Below are 24,796 nucleotides of genomic sequence, written 5' to 3'. Positions count from 1 at the left end.
TCGAGGGCAAAAAAACCTGATCGGGACATCCCTAATTTTCATTTCAAAATGTCTAAATTTCTCAAATTTCTAAATTTCATTTCTAAAAATTCTTAGAAAATGCAACATACATGCAATATTAAACTGATTTTAAATGGTGAATAATATGTTACAATAAAAATTACATATTAACTGAATATTAAAATAAAACGGTTAATATCTTACCAGAAAAGTGTGGCAGTGTTTAAAATGGCTTCTGTTTGATTTAGAGTCAGTGCGTCCTGGTGCTGAGAGGTTCAACACCTCCTCCACACCTCCTGCATCAGACTGTATGCTCTGCTGGACGCTGCTGTTCAGTGTGTGTCCGGTGTGTGTTCTCCTCTCTCTCCTCTCCTCCATCTGTGTGTACTGCTTCTGTCAGAGGAAAACTACAGGTAATCATTCACTCCTGAACTCAATTCCATCACTTGCCACAGCCATGATGAGACATATGTTATTACAGCTTTAGATTTGCTTTCAATTTATAATAATTAAACAGTATCACATAATAACTGTAAAATGTCACAAGCAGAGTTATGAAAACTCTTTTCAGGCATTGTGAGCTGAGCATTGAGAAGTACAATTTTAAATCTCACTTCACTTCTTCTGAACCAAGTTGTTTCTTATGTCATTTAAATTTCCTGTAGGTTCTGAAGCACCAACTGAGAACAGACGTGATGAGGTATTGTATTATATGTGCACAGCAATATAATATATTAATATAATATATTAATATAATATAATATAATATAATATAATATAATATAATATAATATAATATAATAATAGTGTTTTTATATACAAAATGAAATAAATATATAATAAAATATATTAATATAATAAAATATATACGGTATATTTCCAGGGTGGTGAAGTGTGTTATGCTTCATTGCACATGCCTTCCATACAGCAAAAAAAAGCTGAATAAAAAGAGTTCAGCGTTCCGACTTCAGTGTTTATTCTGATGTCAGAACCAAAAGACCATAAAGTACAGTTTTGGAAAGAAATGTTCTTCAGTAGTAATGTGTACCACATGACTTTTTAAAACTTTTTTAATTAGAGAATAGAATATTCTTTGTGGAACTTTCTCCTATGTCATCTAGCTGCATTTTTTTTTTGGTTTTGTTTTGTTTGATGTATGACATTATGTTCCAGAAGATAAAGAACATAATATTTAATGGATTCTCAGAACGTGTTCATTAAATTAAAATAGGGAAGCATCAATGCATTGTGATATAACAAACAGCATGGATTCTATGTTTTATTTATTTATTTTAATTATAGTAGAATAACTGCATGTGATATAACGTAACAGACATTATAGTGCAGTACAGTTGTAGTTATACAGTGAGGAAAATAAGTATTTGAACACCCTGCTATTTTGCAAGTTCTCCCACTTAGAAATCATGGAGGGGTCTGAAATTGTCATCGTAGGTGCATGTCCACTGTGAGAGACATAATCTAAAAAAAAAAAATCCAGAAATCACAATGTATGATTTTTTAACTATTTATTTGTATGATACAGCTGCAAATAAGTATTTGAACACCTGTCTATCAGCTAGAATTCTGACCCTCAAAGACCTGTTAGTCTGCCTTTAAAATGTCCACCTCCACTCCATTTATTATCCTAAATTAGATGCACCTGTTTGAGGTCGTTAGCTGCATAAAGACACCTGTCCACCCCATACAATCAGTAAGAATCCAACTACTAACATGGCCAAGACCAAAGAGCTGTCCAAAGACACTAGAGACAAAATTGTACACCTCCACAAGGCTGGAAAGGGCTACGGGGAAATTGCCAAGCAGCTTGGTGAAAAAAGGTCCACTGTTGGAGCAATCATTAGAAAATGGAAGAAGCTAAACATGACTGTCAATCTCCCTCGGACTGGGGCTCCATGCAAGATCTCACCTCGTGGGGTCTCAATGATCCTAAGAAAGGTGAGAAATCAGCCCAGAACTACACGGGAGGAGCTGGTCAATGACCTGAAAAGAGCTGGGACCACCGTTTCCAAGGTTACTGTTGGTAATACACTAAGACGTCATGGTTTGAAATCATGCATGGCACGGAAGGTTCCCCTGCTTAAACCAGCACATGTCCAGGCCCGACTTAAGTTTGCCAATGACCATTTGGATGATCCAGAGGAGTCATGGGAGAAAGTCATGTGGTCAGATAATTCCACTAAACGTGTTTGGAGGAAGAAGAATGATGAGTACCATCCCAAGAACACCATCCCTACTGTGAAGCATGGGGGTGGTAGCATCATGCTTTGGGGGTGTTTTTCTGCACATGGGACAGGGCGACTGCACTGTATTAAGGAGAGGATGACCGGGGCCATGTATTGCGAGATTTTGGGGAACAACCTCCTTCCCTCAGTTAGAGCATTGAAGATGGGTCGAGGCTGGGTCTTCCAACATGACAATGACCCGAAGCACACAGCCAGGATAACCAAGGAGTGGCTCTGTAAGAAGCATATCAAGGTTCTGGCGTGGCCTAGCCAGTCTCAGACCTAAACCCAATAGAGAATCTTTGGAGGAGCTCAAACTCCGTGTTTCTCAGCGACAGGCCAGAAACCTGACTGATCTAGAGAAGATCTGTGTGGAGGAGTGGGCCAAAATCCCTCCTGCAGTGTGTGCAAACCTGGTGAAAAACTACAGGAAACGTTTGACCTCTGTAATTGCAAACAAAGGCTACTGTACCAAATATTAACATTGATTTTCTCAGGTGTTCAAATACTTATTTGCAGCTGTATCATACAAATAAATAGTTAAAAAATCATACATTGTGATTTCTGGATTTTTTTTTTTAGATTATGTCTCTCACAGTGGACATGCACCTACGATGACAATTTCAGACCCCTCCATGATTTCTAAGCGGGAGAACTTGCAAAATAGCAGGGTGTTCAAATACTTATTTTCCTCACTGTATATCAAGGTAAATAGATATTTGCTCACAGACTCACCATTTTTTATTTTATTAAAGAAATGTTTACTATGCATATTATTTTAACTCATATTATAATTTAAAAATTAATAATAATGTAACAATTCATTGAATGTATTTGATATAAATGTCAGCATTTAAAGTCAGCCATGTATTTTATTTTTTCTTTGTGATTCTGATACTGCGGATGCATGTTGTTGTGGTGGTCGTGAAAAGGAAGGTGAGAGAACAACAAACCACAAATATTTCCACTTGAACATGCAACAGATTGAATGTCATGAAAGTGTTTGTGTCCGACCTGGTGAGGCTGCTGGACATGCAGATGAACGTAAGTGTGAAAACTGTGGTTAGACAAAAACAGAAATAAGCATATTGGAAAAAGTTAACTGCAGGACAGGTGTTAACAGAAATGTAAACCAGGCAATTCTTCAGAACCATTTTAGCAAATAAATGTTACATTCATAAAAAATAAACAAACAAAAAAACAGTTGTTTGTTTTTGTAATGGTTACCAACAATCACGCTGAAACCATTTTCATTTGTCATGTAGTTACAGCCCGGTCAACACGTGAGATCACGCGATGATCACAGCGACATCACACCATTCTCATACGGTGATACTCAGTGTGAGTAATATGTGAGCTCATTGTGAATTCAAAAAGTTGAGCAGGTTGAGAGGAGGCAGTTGAAATATTGCTCACTGGGGGGACATTCTACTTCCTGTTTCTCAACACTATCACAGTGCTCTCACTTGATGAGTCTTTGTGAGATGTTATTAATCTACTTTTTAATTATAACAGCTTTTTAATTATACAGTATAGGAACAATCAGTGTAATAATTTATGAAGGATTTTAAAACCATGATAAGTCACAAACATTTTGAACTACGGTGTCATTTAAAAACAAAGAGAGACATCAAGAATTGGCGTATGAATCTCAACAATGGTGACAATCAAAAGCTTCATGCGTCATTGCATGCTGGGTATCTAGTCTAAGTGCAGGGAGTACACTTTGACCTTAAATTGTGACCATAGTATGAGCTCACATTGAGGGCGCTGTGAGGTTACACTTTTAGCTCACTGTTACCTCACATTGTGACCACATCACGAGTATCCTGGGAGATCATGATGAGATAACTGTGAAGTCAAATTGTTGACTGGGAGGCTTTTATTTTTTAGGGTTGTCACCGTTTCCTCAAGTGTATGCTATATTTATGCTAAGCTTTGCGACAAATGACTTAATGCCTTTTAAATAATTTTAAATTATGCCATGCCGAGAACAGTTCTTTTTCTTGAGGCTGCTGTTTTGAGCTCAACGTTTTTGTTCATCTCATGTTTTTGATTATTGTTTACAATGGAACTCTAGAAAAAACCAAAAAAAAAAAAACAATCATGATTAAAAACAAAACAAAACAACAAACAAACAAACAAAAAACCCTGCTTGATTGGCACAAATATTACTTTAGGCTCATTGAACTTGGGTTTTTAATTAAAGGTAGAATTTCAATGTAAAAGTAGAATTTTTGCAAAAATGTAACAAATGTAATTACCATCTTTATGCAATTTTCTATTTGCACTTTCAGTGACAAGGGCATCTAATTGATTTTGTTACTTGTTTAAGACTGATAAAGAAATGTATATTAGACATACATGTATATTAGACAAAATTGCATTTTCTCATCAAATCACACTGACCTTACAATTACAATGGAATATAGTGAATTTAATTAGATTTTTCACATTCATTAAATGTGTGGAGAACTAGTATAAATGTAGCACATTGGACAGCTCCCAGTGCTGAACGGACTGAATATCAGACGAATCTGCTGAATATTTTCTGAAGTATATAAACCCACCCCCCAGGGTATATAAAGCCACCCCCCAGGGGGCACAGCCTTTGAAATGAGACCCAGTAATAGAATGCAGTGTATTTTCAGCAAATATTCATTTTTGTGTGAACTACTCCTTTAAACTAAGATATAAGAAATTGACTATGACTAAATTAAAGAAACATCCAGACAGAAGCTTGGTTATTGTTGAATAATTGCTGAAAACTGCCAAATATTAAAATTGTTAAAATTAATATCTGGCCAGTTTGATCAGTAGTTCTTTAGTCTGACTAATAAAAAATGAATCAAAAGCTAACTGTTAATAAAATTTGTAATAAACATTCTATTTTCACTTGTAATAAAATGTGAAGCATTAAAAAAGCATACTGGGCTTATATGGTACATGTGTGTTTAAATTGTACACTTTGGACTCTTTGCCAGACTTTTAATAAACAAAAACAAATAAAATATTGATAACATTTTGTATAATAATAATAATAATAATAATAATAATAATAATAATAATAAATAACATTTTGTAGGTTCTTAACAAACATGACATTGTGTTTATATGAATGTTACGACCCATGGCTCAAGGGAAGCAACAGAGGACACATGCGAAACCAAATTGTTGACTCAAAATATAATTTTATTTAAGAATTAGAGTCACATGAAAAAAAGTAAAGAAAACCATAAAGAAAACAGCTGTATTTTTTTGGGGAAACATCAGTAATGTAAGTGTGCAATATAAAATGCATGGATGTAGGGAGATATAGTGTACTGCAGTGTTTAAGTGCGAGGGAAAAAGTAAACCAAAGCAAGCCACAAAACCAAATGTCCAAAACCGAAGCCCTGCTCTGGCTCAAGCGGAAGCCTCTTTTAAAAGGAGTGTCTGATAGAGAACAGGTGTTTCAAACGGCTGCCAATCAAAGTAGTTTGTGAGCTTAACAGCGATTCCATGAACAGACGACAGGGGAATTGATACCTGATACTTGATATCCATAAGAACACATAGAAAACTTCTGCATGAATACATGCACTTTAACCAACACACAAAAGCAAACAAAGACTAATGGACACCAATGGCTTACAAAGATGTAAGAGTTTCATGGTGTGTGAGGTTGTAATTGTTCTGAACAAGGCCTGTGGGTTTCCTGTTTGACATGTTGTTGCATCTTATTTTGACCCACTACATTAAAACAAAGAACCACATCAATTTTGCATTATAGTCCTCTAGTTCATAGTTCATAAATGTACTAATTGCATGTCAAATGTAAAGCACATAATCTTAAATTTATCTGCATGTCTGAATACTTTCTGAAGGTAACCATATAATCAGGCAAAAAAAAAAAAAGTTACATTTTGTCTTTAAATAATGTAGCCTCTTTGCATATTTGTCTGACAAAGAAAAGGTTAAAGATTTACCTGATCATAAAGCCAAATTAGAGCAAAAAAGTAAATGTAAGGTGACTGATAATCGATTAATACTGATCTCACTCTTTGTATGTTCACACAGTAACCCAATTTACTTCCAACCCCTCATGACGCAGGCCACTTTAGAGTAAACATTTCTATTGGTGGGAACCAATCAGATGAAAGTTGACATCTGCATTAAGACCCTCAGCGCTGTCAGTTATTCACAATCACTCACTGAGATGGAGAGGCCAGGACTTGCTCTCATCGCGCTCATGTGTAAGAAAATTATGGAAACCGAACAACTCGACTCTCTCTGGAAGGTAAGACAACAATTCTGCTACTTATATCATTGCTTATGTAATTCTGCACCCGGGTAATACCTCTATCAGTGATAAAGCAAGATGAACAGATCATTTTTATTAGCATTCGTATTTATCTTGTGCAAGTGACTTCCTGTTCTGAAGCCTCTGCGTCTCCTGACTGTGTGCTCTGCTGGAAGCTGCTGTTCAGTGTGTGTCCGGTGTGTGTTCTCCTCTCCTGTTCCTGTCCTCCATCTGTGTGTCCTGCTTCTGTCGGGCTCAAACGACAGGTATCTCATTCACTGTTCATTACCTTGACACATTTATTATTATTTGTCCAATATAAAACCTAAATACTTAAAGCCTCAAACAAATCATAAATATGTCAAAGATGTAAAAACAAACAAACAAACAAACAAACAAACAAACAAAACTTATTTTGTGTGGTGTTCACAACATTAAGCCCTCAATAAAATTATTTTGTGCATTTGCAAATGTCAGTGTTCTGTCAGAAAAGAATCTATATGGCCAGGGTTATTTTTCTAGAATTCACATTCATGTCAATTTGAATTAAAGTTGATACGCTTCTTTAGTTTAATGATTGTTATTATGTAGCTGCCATAATGTAAGCTTTTTTTGAGAAGGCATATACAAATGAAACTGAAAAAAATAAAACCTGTTTCACTTTTTGATATTGTTTATTTAATCAAAAATGACTGCTTATAAAGAAAGCTGAATATCAGTTATATTATGTTTAAATGGTACTGCAATGTTTATGTATTTAATAGCACAAAGAGCATATGTGCGCTGTGTTCAGACCTGCAGCATTTTCTCACTGTACTGGCCTATTTTCATCTTTAGGTTCTGCAGAAATACTCACATCAGATGTTATTAAGGTATCTGTATTTGTTTTCAGTAAATTTTCAAGATTTGCCATGTCAAAGACAATAGTTTAGTTTGCATCATGTTGATCTCCTATTAATTTCAGGGGGATCCGATGGAGAAACATCAGTGTACGATGAGTAAGACTGGAAAGATCTGCCTCCACACTGAAGTCTCTTATAGCATACTGACATCTGCACATCCCTATGCCAAGATATGATTCTACCTGCTCAATTTATACAACTTACTGCTCACTCTTTTTTTGTTCTCGTTAATGTCAGATGTGATTCCTGAAGTAGCTTTTTTTCTCAAGCTTGCTTTAACTACATTTAGTACGTGCACACACATGCAACATAAACCCATTTTTTTATAAACAATTATACCTTTCTATTTTTGTGATTATGCGTGATACATAACACATTCACATAACACATTTTTAATTAAAATAATACATATAAAAGGGTTTCAGTATTTACAGTATTTTATCAAATACTATTTGTGCATGAAAAATAACATTAATTTGATTTTATTTATTGGATTAAACAAAATATTTATAACAAGCTATAATTTGGATCTTATTAGCCTTAGTTTGTTTGATCAATATGTCATTTTGTGCTATTAAGTCAAACACATGGTAAAACTTATTCAAAGCAGTTTAATGCAGATCTCAATGTGTCTTTGCAGCCCTGAATCATAATTACTTTATTTGTTGTAGAAGCGAAACTATACATTCCGAGTCCTCACACCTATTAAGCTATGACACACTTAGCCATTAGGTAAAATGATCCCACTTTATATTAGGTGGCCTTAACTACTATGTACTTACATTTGAATTAATCATTTGGTACAATGCACTTATTGTGTACATACATGTTTTTACATTGTACTTATATTTTTAAAAATACCTATATTTAATTACATCTGTAATTAATTTCTGTAATTACATTTATAATTACACTGTTGACCCATCCCTTACACCTTAACCCACCCTTAAACCTACCCATACCACCAAACCTGTCCCTAACCACCCGTATCCCACCTCAATAGCATCAATAGTGTTTTGCAATACAGTATAAACACAATAAGTACATTGTACTTATTTTTGATGTAAGTACATAGTAGTTAAGGCCACCTAATATAAAGCGTGACCGGTAAAATTGACATCTTTGGGGCAACAAAATGTGTTTGTCTACCACTCACTCTTTCATTCTTCATCTCTCTCTTCTTGTGGTCAGCTATAAGTACGGACCACAAATGTTTCGACTGGACTTTAAATCAAATGCATTTGTGTATTTGTCTGTCAGATATATGTTACTGTTCAATGCAATATAAATAAAATTGGATTTATTCCCTGTGCATTAATCTAATGTATTTGAAAATAATAAAAAAAAAGGAAAAGAAAGCAAAACTCATGGCTTCAGTGGCTAATATTTTTGTAATCATATTCTAATATTCACCACATGGGGGCAGAAATGTTGAGATTAGCAGTCTGTTCCAATACCCATACTTGTGGTCTTTGCACTTGTTCACTTAGATGATGTATTTCCTGCTTTTGGTCAAAGTGTTGAAGAGGGTATGAAGACACTAAGTGTGTATTGATTGCCCAATGGACAAACTTACGGCATAGTGTGGTAAAAATACATGTAATATATTAACAGAGCTTCATTTACATGTTTTGATTTTCAATACTTTGCACTTTAATATCACATTCTAAATGTCTGTTCAGTAGTCCCTGTGTAACAGATGGCACAATTCAATTGTAGTGTTTTTAATTGAGTGATAAAAAGCAGCAAACATTTTACAGAATACATGTACTCATTTCTGACAGGACCTAGAAATGTGTTTGTGAGCTGCCTCCAGATGTGTCTTGCTGGTCTTTGTCACGTCTTTTGTTGTTGGTTGTTATGTCAGTTACGCTCATTCATGTTTATTCTGTTTAATGTACCTGTTGACAAGCTGAACTTGGAACCTCACCCCTTGTCTTTCTTTTACTGACATTAAAGCAGATGCCAAAATTGTAAATGTATATTTTAAGTTAGTCAGTGTTGAAGATTGTTTCATACTCTTGTTTCTTTGTTTCAATATAGCTAATATAACATCTGATCATTTGATATTTTTTGGTAGCATATAGCACTCTGATGTGAGTATTTGTCTGTGAGTTGCAAGGTTCAGTCACTTTTTATTTGTTTGTGAAACTGATTCAAGAAAACACAATGGTCAAGATGGGTAATTAGAGGAATAACTACCAAGATATTATGTGAAGATAGTAAACACAGTGGCCTTTAGGTGCCACAGGATGTGAGAAGTGGTTTGTTATGTGTGAATTCAGTCTTGTTGGCTGCACAGGTTACATTTCCGGTAAAGACAGTTCGGCCTTCTGTAGAAGTCAAAATAAAAACCACAAATGTTTCCAGTGGTTTTTGTGACTGTCCTCTTTTGCATCTTATTATATCTGCCCAACTTTGAAGTACAAATCATTTTATTCTACTGCTATTAGTAGTAGTAGTAGTAGTAATAATAACAACAACAATAATAACATTAATAATAAAGTCAATCATTAAAATCAAAAAGATAATGTTACTATTAATAATTTAATAAATGTTACTATTTAGCAAAAATTATTATTATTATTTATCCATCATTTTCCAAATCGTATGTCCTATGTAGGGCCACAGGGATGTTGCAAGGTAAAGTAAGGTAAATTGTCCTCTCAACACTGAGAGCTGGTAAGAAAGACAGGAAACCACAACCTTGTGAATACATAAGCGCATTATTATGTGCAACATGTAAGCTGCTTGCATAGAGCACATGACTGAAATAGAACACACACACACATGTATATGGGGACTCTATGTATATGTACACAATCATAGCCCTTTAGCAGAAACACCTCCCACCACAGTCAGCCAATCAAAAAAGGATTGTTATTAATATAATCCTTATTAATATGAAGACATGCCAATTTTTATCTTTGCAGCACCATGTAATTATCCTCAAATACAGTAAAGTATTAGCAGCATGTTTATTGATGTTTATTACTGAGCTGTTCATGGTCTCTGGTGCTGAAACACTTATCACTGAAACACAATTAATAAATAATTTAAGGCTGCATTTCTAAGAAGAGAAGTCAGTTCTCCTACCAATTCTGAGAGCTGAAACACAATTTAGACATGCTAAAACAGGATGCCACAACCTTGTGATTAAGTGCACTAGTAAGTGAATGGAACACTTTGTGGTTACAGTCAGAAACAAAAATAGGTTTCAAACAACTTTTCAAAACCCACGGCAATAAACATCTGAAGTAAATGCATTCTTATACAAATAAACAAATGCACCCGCACACATCATGGTAATTCTGGGGGATTTAGATATCGATGAAAACAATAGCCACGCAGTTAAAATGCAATACAATGCAATGCACTACAGGAAACCCACAACAACGATCAGCACTTCAGGTTATCTCCATTAATACATTAAACATTATACTGTCAAAAAATACAAGAAGTCATTGTGATGTTATTGTTTGTTTGAATTTATCACCTCTGAGCCTCTTTAAAGGTCTCACATAACTGCGTTTGTAATAATAATCACTTTACCATATTGAAAAGTGTATAAAGTGTTTAACATTCCATTAAATGGAAATGTGTAGTGATTCATAATTAAGATATAAAAAAAGAAAAAAAAGAAAGACCAAGACAAGACCAGCGGGACAAGACCCGAATTACGTAACCCTCAGCTAAAAAAAACAAAAAAAAACAAACCAAACACAAGTGATACCTCCCACTACAATGAACCAGACCATTCACACTGAAGCCCCTTATCAGTCACTGAGATGGAGCGAACAAGAGTTACAGTCATCACACTTATGTGTAAGTCCATATTAGTTTTTTTTTAATGCTATGTTTAATGCCATGGTATTAATTTGATAGTCATTTTTCTTGTATTTGAACTTGTATTTGCTTTGGCAGGTGTGTTGTTCTGTAAACAGCAGAGAGTGTTTGGGTTAGAAGTGGACATGAGAGTTAAAGCAGGAGACAGCATCACTCTGTACTGTGACTGTGTCATATCATTAGGATCACACATTGTTTGGTGGAGAAACTGCTCACATGAGCATCAACCATCTCTGTTAATAGATCGTACAAAAATATTCAAGGAGACGTTTCCACGTTTCAGTTTTGTGCTCAACAGCTCCGGTAACTCCTATGATCTACATATTACAAACATCAGTGTCTCTGATGAGGGAATATACTACTGTGCCAAAAGAGAAAATAAAATAAATACAGATGCAGGCGGCATCATAAATGCAAAATCTGATTATGAGTATGGAAACAAGTCAACTCGTCTCTCTGTCTTGGGTGAGAAAATATTTCTACTGTTGTTTGTGTTGATTTGTTTTGTGTAAACAAACTATCTATCGATGGAAGGTGATACAAAATTATACTGTTGTTCATGTTGCTTTTTTGTGTGCCATAGACAAAATTAAAATTTGTTCTCAGTTTATATACTAATGAAATGTAATAAAAAATTCTGCTGTTCATAATATTCTTATATTGTTAAAGCAATGACTTGCCCATAACTGTGTTTACACAATCCATCCATAGAAAGTAAAAGCAATCTATATTTACTTTGTTTTTTATTTTTTATTAAAATGTAAATCAAGTAATTAATGCATATTAAAAATAGTAAAACTTTCGATTCACAATACATTTTCATATCTTAATATCGATATTTGAACTACTGATTTGTTAAATATCTTGTTTAGAAAATGCAACATAGATGCAATATTAAACTGATTTTAAATGGTGAGTAATTTGTTACAAAAAAAGTACATATTAACTAAATATTCAAATAAAACGGTTAATATCTTACCAGAAAAGTGTGGCAGTGTTTAAAATGACTTCTGTTTGATTTAGAGTCAGTGCGTCCTGGTGCTGAGAGGTTCAACACCTCCTCCACACCTCCTGCATCAGACTGTGTGCTCTGCTGGACGCTGCTGTTCAGTGTGTGTCCGGTGTGTGTTCTCCTCTTCTCTCTCCTCTCCTCCATCTGTGTGTACTGCTTCTGTCAGAGGAAAACTACAGGTAATCATTCACTCCTGAACTCAATTCCATCACTTGCCACAGCCATGATGAGACAGATGTTATTACAGCTTTAGATTTGCTTTCATATTTTAATCATCATGCAGTATCACATAATAACTGTAAAATGTCACAATCAGAGTTCTGAAAACTGTTTTTCAGCAAGTCAGCTGAGCATTGCAAAAGTGAGCAATTTTAAATCTCACTTCGCTTGTTCTGAAACAAGATGTTTCTTATGTCATTTAAATTTCCTGTAGGTTCTGAAACACAGACTGAGAACAGACGTGATGAGGTATTGTATTATAAGTACACAATAATAATATAATATAATATAATATAATATAATATAATATAATATAATATAATATAATATAATATAATAATAAAAAATATGTATATTTCCAGGGTGGTGAAGTGTGTTATGCTTCATTGGACATGCCTTCCATACAGCAAAAAAAGCTGAAGAAAAAAAGAGTTCAGCGTTCAGACTTCAGTGTTTATTCTGAGGTCAGAACTAAAGGACTATAAAGTACAGTTTTACAATTTGTACCAGATGGTTTTCAAAATAATTAGAGAATAAAATTCTTCGTTCTCCTATGTCATCTAGCTGCGTTTTTATTTGATGTATGACGATATGTTCCAGACAAAGAACATAATATTTAATGGATTCTCAGAATGTGTTAAATTAAATTAAATTAAAATAAGAAGTGCAGTAACATTTTTTCCTTTTTTCAATTTATGTCTATAAGACACAATTATTAGTTTTACAGTGTCAATGCATTGCCAGCATGTTTTCTATTTTTATGTATTTATATATATATTTTTTGATATAACACAACATAGACATAATAGTGCAGGACAGTTGTAGCTATTTATCAATGATAAATATATATTTTGTCACAGACTCACCATTTTTTATTTTATTAAATGTGATTACTATGCATATTATTTTAATTCATGTTATACAATATTTATGAAATTAATAATAATGTAATAAATAATAAAAAATTATTATATATGTACACTGTAAAAAGTGATAAGTTGACTTAACTTAAAAAAAATTTAGGAAACCCGTTGCCTTAACATTTTTAAGTAAATGATAATTAAAAAAATAAGTTAATTGAATTGTCAAGTTCACTTAACTTTTTTTTTTTTTAATTATGTTGTACTTAATAATTTTAAGGCAACGGGTTTCCTCAATTTTTTTAAAGTTAAGTCAACTTTCACTTTTTACAGTGTATTATATATTGTATTATAAAATTATAGCAGCATTTGTGTCAGCATTTAGGGTCTGCAAAGTTTTTTTTTTGTTTTTGTTTTTTCGTGGTGCTGATACTGCTGACGAATGTTGTAGTGGTCGTGAAAAGGAGGATGAGAGAATAAACCACAAATGTTTCCACTTGAGCATGCAACAGATTGAACGTCATAAGAGTGTTTGTTCGACCTGGTGAGGCTGCATGCTGGACATGTGCATGAATCAAAGTGTGAAAACAGTGGTTAGACAAAAACAGAAAGTAAAACTGTAAAACTGCTTGATTGGCACAAACATTTCTTTAGGCAAAATTGCTTATTAAACTTGGGTTTTCAATTAAAAGTAGAATTTCAAAGTAAAAGTAGAATTTTTGCAAAATGTAACAAATGCACTGTATTAACATCTTTATGCAATTTTCGATTTGCATTTTCAGTGACATGGACATCTAGTGGATGTTCTCATTTACAGGATTACTTGTTTAAGACTGATAAGGAAATGCATATAAGACATTCTTTGGTTATTGAGAAAATTACATTTTCTTATCACACACTGACCTTACAGTTATGGAATATAGTTCCCAGTGCTGAACGACAGACTGAATAACAGACATCTGCTGAATATTTTCTGAAGTATATGAGGCTGTCCCTCCATAATATTGTGAAAGTATTAAAGGTCCCATGACATGCTGCTTTTTGGATGCTTTTATATAGGCCTAAGTGGTCCCTAGTACTGTATCTGAAGTCTGTTTCCCGAAATTCAGCCTTGGTGCAGAATTTCAGCCACTACGAGCCAGTCCCACAATGAGTTTTCCTTATGCCGAGTTCACACTGCACGATTTTCAAACTCGTCGGATCGCTGTTGTTTTCACACTGCGTGACTATCTGGGGTAGCATTCAGTCGCTGCTGTGTTCACACTGAACGATGGATCGGCGACAGGGGCTTTCACATTACACGATTTCACAATAGGAAGAATCGCCGACAACTCTGTCTGATCCGCAAAATACCTTTCACAACAAAACACACGCGAGAAGTGATAAGGAAATAACGCGAGAACCTGCGTGTGTCAGACCGTTGTTCTTAATGCCGAGTTCACACTGCACGATTTTAGCCCGATTTTTCACTCGCCGACAGGTTTTGATAAATCGCCGACAAATGCCCGACATCGGAGGCAAATCGGAGCTCGTTCACGCGAGTGACAATCGCGCAGTGTGAATTATCAGAGACGCGATCAGAGAGAATCGCCGACACGTCGCCGACGCCCGTGAAATATTTGGCATGCTAAATATCTGGAGCTGTCGGCGATTCACAATCACGCTGTGTGCAATGATTTCTGACTGAAAACTACATCACGATGACCTTCAGCCTATGAGAGACAAAGATACAGGGCAGAGGGAAGTTCGGTGAGGAGTTAGACCATATCAGTATTTTAATATGTACAATTATATCATACAGAAACAAGCACAAACGCTTGACCAGCCGCAACATCAGCAGTTACTGCAAAATTATTATTTACCACTCTTTGCAGAACACAATCCCTGTTCCCTGCATCTCCCTCCTGCATAATCTGTTTTTGTTTTTGTAGCTGGAAATCAGTGCATTTTGCGGGCTATATTGTTTTAATAGCTACTTCCAGTCTAGCTCGAGAACAACGGGCTGAGGCACGCAGGTTCTCGCGTATCACTTCTCGCGTGTGTTTTGTTGTGAAAGGTAGTTTGCGGATCAGACAGAGTTGTCGGCGATTCTTCCTATTGTGAAATCATGCAATGTGAAAGCCCCTGTCGCCGATCCATCGTTCAGTGTGAACACAGCAGCGACTGAATGCTTCCCCAGATAGTCACGCAGTGTGAAAACAACAGCGATCCGACGAGTTTGAAAATCGTGCAGTGTGAACTCGGCATAAGCGAGACTGGAAGTATTAAAAAAATATAGCCTGCAAATTGTCTGTGCGCTGATTTCCAGCTACAAAAACAAAAACAGATTATGCAGGAGGGAGATGCAGGGAACAGGGATTGTGTTCTGCAAAGAGTGGTTAAATAATAATTTTGCAGTAACTGTTATGCTGATGTTGCGGCTGGTCAAGCATTTGTGCTTTTCTGTATGATATAATTGTACATTAAAATACTGATATGGTCTATAACTCCTCACGGAACTTCCCTCTGCCCTGTATCTTTGTCTCTCATTGGCTGAAGGTCATCGTGTGGTAGTTTTCAGTCAGAAATCATTGCACACAGCGTGATTGTGAATCGCCGACAGCTCCAGATATTTAGCATGCCAAATATTTCACGGGCGTCGGCAACGTCGGCGATTCTCTCAGATCGCATCTCTGGTAATTCACACTGCGCGATTGTCACTCGCGTGAACGAGCTCCGATTTGCCTCCGATGTAGGGCATTTGTCGGCGATTTATCAAAACCTGTCGGCGAGTGAAAAATCGGGCTAAAATCGTGCAGTGTGAACTCGGCATTAGGACGTGCCACATCTGTGTCTGTAGCTTTAAGGATGAGAGAGGCGGGGCAAGGTGGAGGGTGGGGGTGTGGCCTTAACCAGCTTGCGCTACCATGCGCTAATGTTGACAGTGGATTTTTCGCAATGGCTCATAGACACGCAGTCATTCAAGCTTTTCAGTTTGACCCAGAATCTGATCCGGATGGAGAAGCACCGGAAGAAGAAGTTGCAACTCAGCGGCTACAGCAGGACGTCTCCGAATGGTTAGTTTAAAATATTGTGTCTGGATACGGTACTTTAGTTGGTTTGTTTATGTATGCTGTTACAGTTATTATCATGTAGCTAATGCTAGCCATAGGCTCGGATGAAGGAACTAAAAAATACTTTGGTGTTCATTTGTACATCCAAACACTGAGCAACTGCCATGCTTCACTCGTTTGCAAGCCATGATGTCTCTCGAGGAAAAAAATAAATATTGCGCTCGCCTCGCACGGTAGTAGCTAATTTTCTCATGGGCGGGCAAAGCAGAGAAAGGGGAGGTAACCTTCCCCCGTATGACGACATAAAGGGAAGATTCCAGATTGGGCCATCTGAGCTTTCATTTTCTCAAAGGCGAAGCAGGATACCCAGGGCTCGGTTTACACCTATCGCCATTTCTAGCCACTGGGGGACCATAGGCAGGCTAGGGGAACTCATATTAATGTTAAAAAACCTCATAAAGTGAAATTTTCATGCCATGGGACCTTTAAGAGAAGCCATATCTGCATTAGCACCTTAGACATAGCTAAAAAGCATATTCAGCTTGTATCTGACAACAATAAATCACACACTGTCATATATTTGGCCTCTGGAGGTTGCATTTGTCAGCTGCATACTTCATTGAAGTTGTCTCGAATCAAAAAATTACCATTATAAAATTGTCCATTATTCCTTGTGAGGTAGGAATTACTGTAATTTTATTGTTACTTTTGAATGTAATGGTTACTTTTCTGAAATGAGCAGAAAAATGACATACTGTATGTGGCTGACAAATATATTATATACAACAAAATCAAAACATAAATTTTTATTACAGGAGAATGATGATAGCGAGGTGTGTTATGCATCTGTAGATGTGATGACCAGGAGACAAAACCGGCACAGGGAAACACAAGCGCAGGGTTCAGATTTCACTACTTATGCTCCTGTCTACCCCGATCTCATGAAAGTGCGTATAAATAGTACACCAAATAAAAATGAAAACTCGGTAACACTTTAGAATACTGTTTCTTACTTACTGCATAACTAATAAGTATTCATTAACACTTAACTCACTACTGTTAACTACTAAGGAAGATGTGTTAACTAATCAGTATGTAATACAATTTTATTATTGTGTTAAGTAACAGTTAGCTGTCGTACCTCCTGAAGAACTACTATTAATTATCTACTAGACTATATTAATCAGGTTGGGGCTCACAAATCAAGTACTTGAGTAAAAGTACAGATATCCCAATAAAATATTACTCCAGTAAAATTATAAGTATAGGCCTATTCATTTTCAAAAATACTTGAGTAAAAGGACAAGTACAAAGTACTACTACAGTAGCAACTTTGTTACATTCTACTACTACTATTATTAGCCTATAATGGAAATGAAATATGTATTTTGTTTGCTGCACACCCAAAAGGACTGAGGTGAAATATCCCTTACGCCTTTCTGGGTTGTCACCCCTTATGTTTTTGCCTGTATGGTAAATAATTGCTTTGTGCGCATATTCTGTAGGAAATCTGCTTCGGAAAGGAACCCCATCTCCACTGTCTTGCCATATCTATCCAACTTACTACAGTACACTCTGTAAAACGGTGGTTTGTAAATTAATTAATTAATTTATTTATTTACATACCGAAACACTGGGATGAAGCTCTTGGATCATATTTATTTTTTAGTTCTTTAGTCTTGGGTAGTTTTTGTGTTGTGTTAACACCTAACCCGTGTATTTTTATAGTTTTTTTTTTAGAGTGTAAGTTTGATTTGAGTCAAAATGATGTAGTAATTATTATTTACTAATAGGTTCACTTTAGAATACTGTTTCAGGTTCTAAGTAATTCCTATTAATTACTAAAGGTTTCACTATATTTTCACTTTAGAATAGGCTTACTGTTTCAGGTTCAAAATAGGTCCTGCAGAACTATTTGATAATTATTTATTAATTACTAATGGGTTCCCTATATTTTCACTTTAGAATACTGTTTCAGGTTCTAAGTAATTATTGCAGAATTATCTAATAATTCTTTCTTAATTACTAATGGGTTTCCAATATTTTCACTTTAGAATAGGCCTACTGTTTCAGGTTCGAAATAAGTCCTGCAGAATTATTGGATAAGTCTTTATTAATTACCAGAGGTGGGGGACTCGAGTCGCAAATTTAAGGACTTGTGACTTGCTTGACTAAATAAAGAAAATGACTTGACTTGACTTGGACTTGAGATCCAGTGACTTGAGACTTGACTTGACTTGACCTTCATGACTCGGCAGGACTTGACTTTATAACAACTAATTATTATTATAAATCATTGCGAGTGCGAAACACAGTGCGCCAAATAGAGGGAGCAAGAGAATCTTATATTAAATATAACATTTTGAAAATAGGCAAAATACTACTTTGTATACTGATAAGTCTGTAATTGAGAAAATATTGATAAAAATACAAGATAAAAATATGTATCTCATATTTATGTTATATTGAGTTTGACCATCCTAGGGGATGATTTTGCACTAAATATCTCCAGTGAAGCCTGGGATTCAGTCTCGGAGCACACTAAAGAATTTCAATGTGTAACAAAACATGCTATTCAATTTAAAATAATATGCTGACTACAAATCACCCCTTATATCAGAAATAAAATGGACCCAAATTTTTCATCGGATATAGACACCCTATTTGGACTGTTTCTTTCACTTTGCATGATTGCCTACATTGTTCTTGAAAACTATTGTCATCATGGCTCAAAACAAGAAGCCTATTACTGTTAATGTTTATATATCTTCCCCTGTAACTTATCGATTTCTTTGATTTTATCTTAATAAGAACTAAATTGACAGCTGTGCATTTAAGGTCTGCCTAAGCTTTTTGTTTTGTTTCGTTTTTGTTTTCTGTTTGTTCTGTTGTTTTTTTTAAATATTAAAAAAATTGAATATAGAAATATGAAATGAAATGATAGGCCTACTCTACGACATTAATGCCACCAGTAAGTGGTGGCAAATCACAGCTTTATCACAGAAGCGTTCATTGAACTGATTCATTCAAAATTGATTCGTTCATGAACAAGCAAGAATGGGCCACTGAATCACTCAACCGATTCGTTCAAATCCCTGGATTCGTTCAGTATTCAGTGTGTTGCTTAGAGACGAGCGTAACTCTAGTTGTGGGCTCAACGGAACTGTTGGCAGCCGCGCTGAAAATATTACTATATCGTATATTATAAATATAAAAACTCATACTAAGGCCATTTTGACAACATGACTTGGATTTTGGGTTCAAGAGAAATATCACTAATCGAAAACACTGGTTTCCGTGGTACAATTCCATATAGCCTATTGATTTACAAAGAGGGATACTTGACACTAAAGCACTGTTTTGAGAGGCGAAACAGACCTAAGCTGAATTTAAGACCAATGCTGTTTTCAACTAACGAACAAGCTTACATACATTGCCTTTATGAAGTGGTGACGTCCTGGCTTTGCAAATGCATATAGTTTGGAAGAGTGTTAATCCAAACATCGCGAGATTCTCTTGCTCCCTCTATTTGGCGCGCTGTGTTCCTGCGCTCGTGCAGTGTCATGAACTGCGCAGACTCGGATCAATTCTGCCACTGGTTCAGGGGCTTGCGTTTTGTTTACCAAATTATATCGCACTCGCAATGATTTATAATAATAATTAGTTGTTATAAAGTCAAGTCCTGCCGAGTCATGAAGGTCAAGTCAAGTCAAGTCTCAAGTCACTGGATCTCAAGTCCAAGTCAAGTCAAGTCATTTTCTTTATTTAGTCAAGCAAGTCACAAGTCCTTAAATTTGCGACTCGAGTCAAGTCATGTGACTCGAGTCCCCCACCTCTGGTAATAAGTATCAATATTACTTTTGAAAGGAGTAACTAGTAATGAGTAATATATTACATTCTATGAGTAACTAGCCCAACACTGTTTATAAGCAGTAAATGATTGACAAAAAACATTGTCCTTCAGTAAGAGTGTTTTAGTATTTTTCCATACAGTCGTTGTGGACACACAGTGATGACCTGAGTAACAGGATGTGGAAGTGGGTGTCCTAAGTAGTGTTTAGTTTAAGCTGTGTATTGTTCTCTTCAACTGGATGACCGCAACATTTATCTGACCTCATCAAATTTACCTAAATCACACTCCATGCTGAATGAGAAATAAGCATTCTGGACCTGCTGAGTGAATTAGTGTTTGAATAACAGCAGGCGACAAGTGAACAGACAATCTGGGAATGTGTAAATGTCCAGTGGGTTGAAAAATGAAAACCAAGTATCTGAAAATTTTAATTCTGTTTACAAATTGTAAAGGAAACTAGAAAAACTACATTCATGCCCATTTGAAATTTAAAATGAAATGAACTAGAAATACATTATTAGTTTTTCTTATGAACTCTCTGAGCTCTTTAAAGGAGCCGTACAATCCTGTCTTTTTTTTTTTTTTTTTTAAAGAAAGATCATATCTTATTCTCAGTTATAAAGACAACGATCTTAACCACAAATGTTTCCATCCAGTTTACTGCTTGTGTGCATAGAAATAGAAAGGACAGAGTTTGGTTTGTGTCTGTAAATGCTTATGCGGTGAGCTTGTGGTGAATTTGGTTTGTATGCTTACAGTTTCTGCAAAGGCTTGTTTTGCAGATGCATACTTTCTCTACACCCTCTGATGGATGAGTAAGTATCAATTACAGCATCTCTCAGAATGAAGCACAGACTGGTAGTCTAGTGGTTAAAGCTCTGGGATGAACTTAATACATTCCAATCCCAAGATGAGAGAAAAATATGGTCAATTTTAGACCTATATTTAAGTCACTGAACTCCAGGTTACTCAAGAAAAACTCAATTAATGGATTAAACGGATCTGCTGAAGTAACAAAGAACAGCTATGGTTTAGAACCCATTGATACTGTATGTTCAGGGCCGTTTCTAGCCATTTTGACACCCTAGGCAAAATCTCTATTACCCACTCCTGTCACGAAATGTTCTCAAACAAAAAGAAGATCCAATTGCAGCTTGTATTGAAGAGTCCCAAAAACAGCAATCCACATCGGGGCAAAAGCAGAAAACATGCAAAAAGTAATCCACAAAAGGAACCCTCAAAAACAAAGAATAGAAAACAAGATAACAGAACTCAATACTGCAGCAACAAAAGACACACAGAACACAGTATATATAGAGGAGCTAACAAGACTAATCACACACAGCTGGAAACAATGAGATTGGATTGGGAGAGCAAAGGGTGATGGGAAATTAAGTCCAATACAAAACATACAATAATCCAGAAGAATGCCCTCTGGTGGCTGTCAAGGCATACCAGCTGCTGGCTGTGACAACTCCCCCCCCCCCATCCCACTCCCAAACAAGATTATTTAAGATTACATTCAAAATAACATAAAACTGATTATGTAAACACTCACATCTTAAATAGCAACACTAATACATTTCCAATTTGTATTTGTGTGTATATAATTTCTTTTCAGACTGAAGTTTCTTGTCACATTCACATTGGTTATAATAACAGCACTAATGTGTGGAGACCAGCAGGAGGGGCGCCAAAGAGTGCACATACTGACACTACATATTTGTAAGGTTGTGATAAAGAGTGGCACAGCCACCCTGAAATATAATTGCTGCCCCCACTGGATCCCCCAACTTCACTGGGCCAGAGTACTGTCAGAGCGCTGTTAATTGCTGCCTGATGGGTTCTGTCAGTACTCTGGCAAGGCAATACATTTTATGCCATACCATAAAGTTAAGTTCAAAATCCAATTTAAAATAAGTGCACAAAATCAGTATTTTGTTAGGGGAGTTTTTGTGGCATTCGAGAAATAACACTGCAAAATTTGTCCAAAAGATGTGCGTTTTTGTGCCAATGCATTGTTAAAGAATCAGTGTATTGTGTAATATTCCCATATAAAACTTTAACAGCCAATTTAAAAAAAAAAAATTGGTATAGTAAAATTAGCTAATTCACAAAATCAATACATCCTTTATAAAACCGCTTTGTCGAATTTAACGCATCTTTATGGAAGCGTCGAAAAGCTGAATCAATTAACTGACTTCAAACAGCACTTAATGGGAGCAGTGTCATACATATAGAGGGCAGAGAGTCGCATTATTTAAAGGGAAAGTTCACGCATCAAAGAGTAACAAAGGACTAAGTAGCCTAGCTGCATTCTGATTACTTTTATATGTAGTTTGGGCTAACAAAGGGTTTTATAGGTTTGACTGAATGCAAAAACTGACACTTTAAATCAACATTTCAAACAAAAACAACAAAACTAAACAAAAACAGATGAAGATAAAAAGTAGTCTAAACAAGTATCCAAATCGGAATGTAAGAAAATGAATTTACGTGTGATGACAATTTCTTAGCAACTAAAGATTGTACAAACCTGTTTATATATATTTTGCATAAGGCTATACAGACGTCTAGTGGATAGACAATGTATTACAGATGATAAATGGTGCAAAATGTATTTCTTAATAGTCAGTTAAATAATGCATTCAGATTGGAACCCACAATGGCCGAATCTCCACACATTAATGTCATTACTATGACAACCAAAGTGAATGTGATTGTGGGGGTGATGGGCACCAAATGGATAGAAATGGCCCTGGTAATCTTGCTAGCAATATTGTTGTTACAGAAGTGTGGTTGTGGTCAAATAAAATGAACATAAATGAAAGACTGGAGAATGAAACGGCTACAACACACGTATTCCACTTTATTAACTTAAGAACGGACAAACAAAGAGGGAGAACTGAGGACTTATAAAGGAACAGGAACAAAAGAGCAAACAGCGTAAGTCAACTCAGGTGGGGACAATGAATAATAATTAACAAATGAGAAACGGAACTAGACCAAATAAGGAAAACGGGGACTTCAGACAGGCAGACACGTAACAGTACCTCCCCCTCCCGGTAGGCGCGTCCCACGCCGTAACAGTACCACCGGGGAGGGGGGGGGGCGCCCTGGATGCCGGTGCAGGACAGGGATACTGAGGAGGCATCCAGGGCGGCACAGGAGACTCTTAGTGGCCATGGCGGGTCAGGGGACTCCGGCGGCCATGGCGGGTCAGGAGGCTCGGAGGGCCATGGCAGGTCAGGAGGCTCGGAGGGCCATGACAGGTCCAGGGACTTGGGAGGCCATGGCGGGTTACGAAGCTTGGGAGGCCATGGCTGATCCAGGGGCTTGGGAGGCCATGGCGGATCCAGGAACTTGGGAGGCCAAGGTGGAGCAGGGAGCTTGGGAGGCCATGGCGGATCCAGGGTCTCGGGAGGCCTAGGAGGAGCAAGGGGCTTGGGTGCCCAAGAGATAGGGAGATAGGGAGGCACCTTCGTGGCGCAGGCACTGGGGGGGCACTCTTGAAGCACAGATTCTTGGATGCGCTCTGGCAGCGTGGAGATAGGGAGGTGCCTTCGTGGCACAGGCACTGGGTGGCGCTCTGGAAGTGCGGATTCTTGGATGCGCTCGGGAAGCGCAGAGCTGGGCGGAACCAGTGGAGGCACAGACGAGCTGGACGGGACCAGCGGGCTTACCATACTTCTAGGCGGGCTTGTCATACTTCTAGGCGGGCTTGTCATACTTCTAGGCGGGCTTGCCATATTCCGTGTCGGCGGGCTTGCGGTGGGCGTGAACGGCGGCGTGCTTTTCCCCGCTGACGGCGGGCTAGGGGGAGACGCGGGCGGCGGCGGACTTGCGTTGGCCGCAGGCGGCGGCAGGAATTCATGGGCCGCGGACGGTGGCTGGTGAGGAGGAGTCGAGGGTGATCGCTGACTAGGGAGAGCCGCAGCTGACGAGTTTGTTCCGGCTCGGGCCCGGACGCTTCCCAGACACCGATAAATGGCCTCTCTCCAACTCAATCCCATGGTGTCTGGGAGGTCCACGGGACAGTGGAAAGTGGCCCCGAGCCAGAACAGATCAATGATGGTGATGTCCTGCAACGTCGTTGCCGCGGCGAGCTCACAAAACTCCCAGGCGTACTCGAAGAAGGGAAGATTCCGGAGGGTTAGGGCCGCCACGCGCTCCACGAATTCCATCCTGTAGTAAGGTCCGTTCTTCTGTTACGGAAGTGTGGTTGTGGTCAAATAAAATGAACATAAATGAAAGACTGGAGAATGAAATGGCTTCAACACACGTATTCCACTTTATTAACTTAAGAACGGACAAACAAAGAGGGAGAACTGAGGACTTATAAAGGAACAGAAACAAAAGAGCAAACAACTTAAGTCAACTCAGGTGGGGACAATGAATGATAATTAACAAATGAGAAACGGAACTAGACCAAATAAGGAAAACGGGGACTTCAGACAGGCAGACACGTAACAATTGTTTATTGCTTAAGCAATAGGACATTAACAAATTAATATCTTGTCTTTATG

The 24,796-nt window shown here is 37.0% G+C and overlaps 1 protein-coding gene and 3 long non-coding RNA genes across 4 annotated transcripts in view; 2 read left to right on the top strand and 2 right to left on the bottom strand.

Annotated features, from left to right (window-relative positions):
* LOC131536027 (uncharacterized) overlaps positions 1-409 on the bottom strand; it is a 69,624-nt gene extending 69,215 nt beyond the window's left edge. Inside the window, exon 1 of the long non-coding RNA XR_009269812.1 lies at positions 205-409. This is a non-coding gene — a long non-coding RNA (uncharacterized LOC131536027). The remainder of the gene's footprint in view (positions 1-204) is intronic.
* Positions 410-3,635: 3,226 nt separating this feature from the next.
* On the top strand, positions 3,636-9,792 carry LOC131536019 (uncharacterized). Its single transcript, XR_009269810.1, has 4 exons — positions 3,636-6,522; positions 6,649-6,791; positions 7,363-7,397; positions 7,490-9,792. It is a non-coding gene; the product is annotated as an uncharacterized LOC131536019 (long non-coding RNA).
* Positions 9,793-10,412: 620 nt separating this feature from the next.
* On the top strand, positions 10,413-13,142 carry LOC131545332 (uncharacterized). The gene is made up of 5 exons (XM_058784039.1): positions 10,413-11,252; positions 11,352-11,738; positions 12,297-12,464; positions 12,719-12,753; positions 12,867-13,142. Exons 1-5 carry the CDS (start codon positions 11,216-11,218, stop codon positions 12,987-12,989), a joined length of 750 nt encoding a protein of 249 aa, XP_058640022.1. The 5' UTR covers positions 10,413-11,215; the 3' UTR covers positions 12,990-13,142.
* Positions 11,230-20,215, bottom strand: LOC131545337 (uncharacterized). Its single transcript, XR_009272414.1, has 3 exons — positions 19,850-20,215; positions 12,253-12,444; positions 11,230-11,361 (listed from the first exon to the last, which is right to left on the bottom strand). It is a non-coding gene; the product is annotated as an uncharacterized LOC131545337 (long non-coding RNA).
* Positions 20,216-24,796: the final 4,581 nt, after the last annotated feature.

This window comes from Onychostoma macrolepis, chromosome 01, assembly GCF_012432095.1.
Source record: "Onychostoma macrolepis isolate SWU-2019 chromosome 01, ASM1243209v1, whole genome shotgun sequence".
In the NCBI taxonomy this organism is placed as follows: domain Eukaryota; kingdom Metazoa; phylum Chordata; class Actinopteri; order Cypriniformes; family Cyprinidae; genus Onychostoma; species Onychostoma macrolepis.
Note: the sequence above shows the minus strand (reverse complement) of the source record. Positions and strands in the feature narration are given on the sequence as shown.

Bases quoted from the DNA above. Each gene is read 5' to 3' on its own strand.
- LOC131545332 (XM_058784039.1), top strand. From the start codon at position 11,216: ATGGAGCGAACAAGAGTTACAGTCATCACACTTATGT. The intron at 11,253-11,351 runs GTAAGTCCATAT...TTGCTTTGGCAG, and splicing joins TACAGTCATCACACTTATGT to GTGTGTTGTTCTGTAAACAG. The intron at 12,754-12,866 runs GTATTGTATTAT...GTATATTTCCAG, and splicing joins CTGAGAACAGACGTGATGAG to GGTGGTGAAGTGTGTTATGC.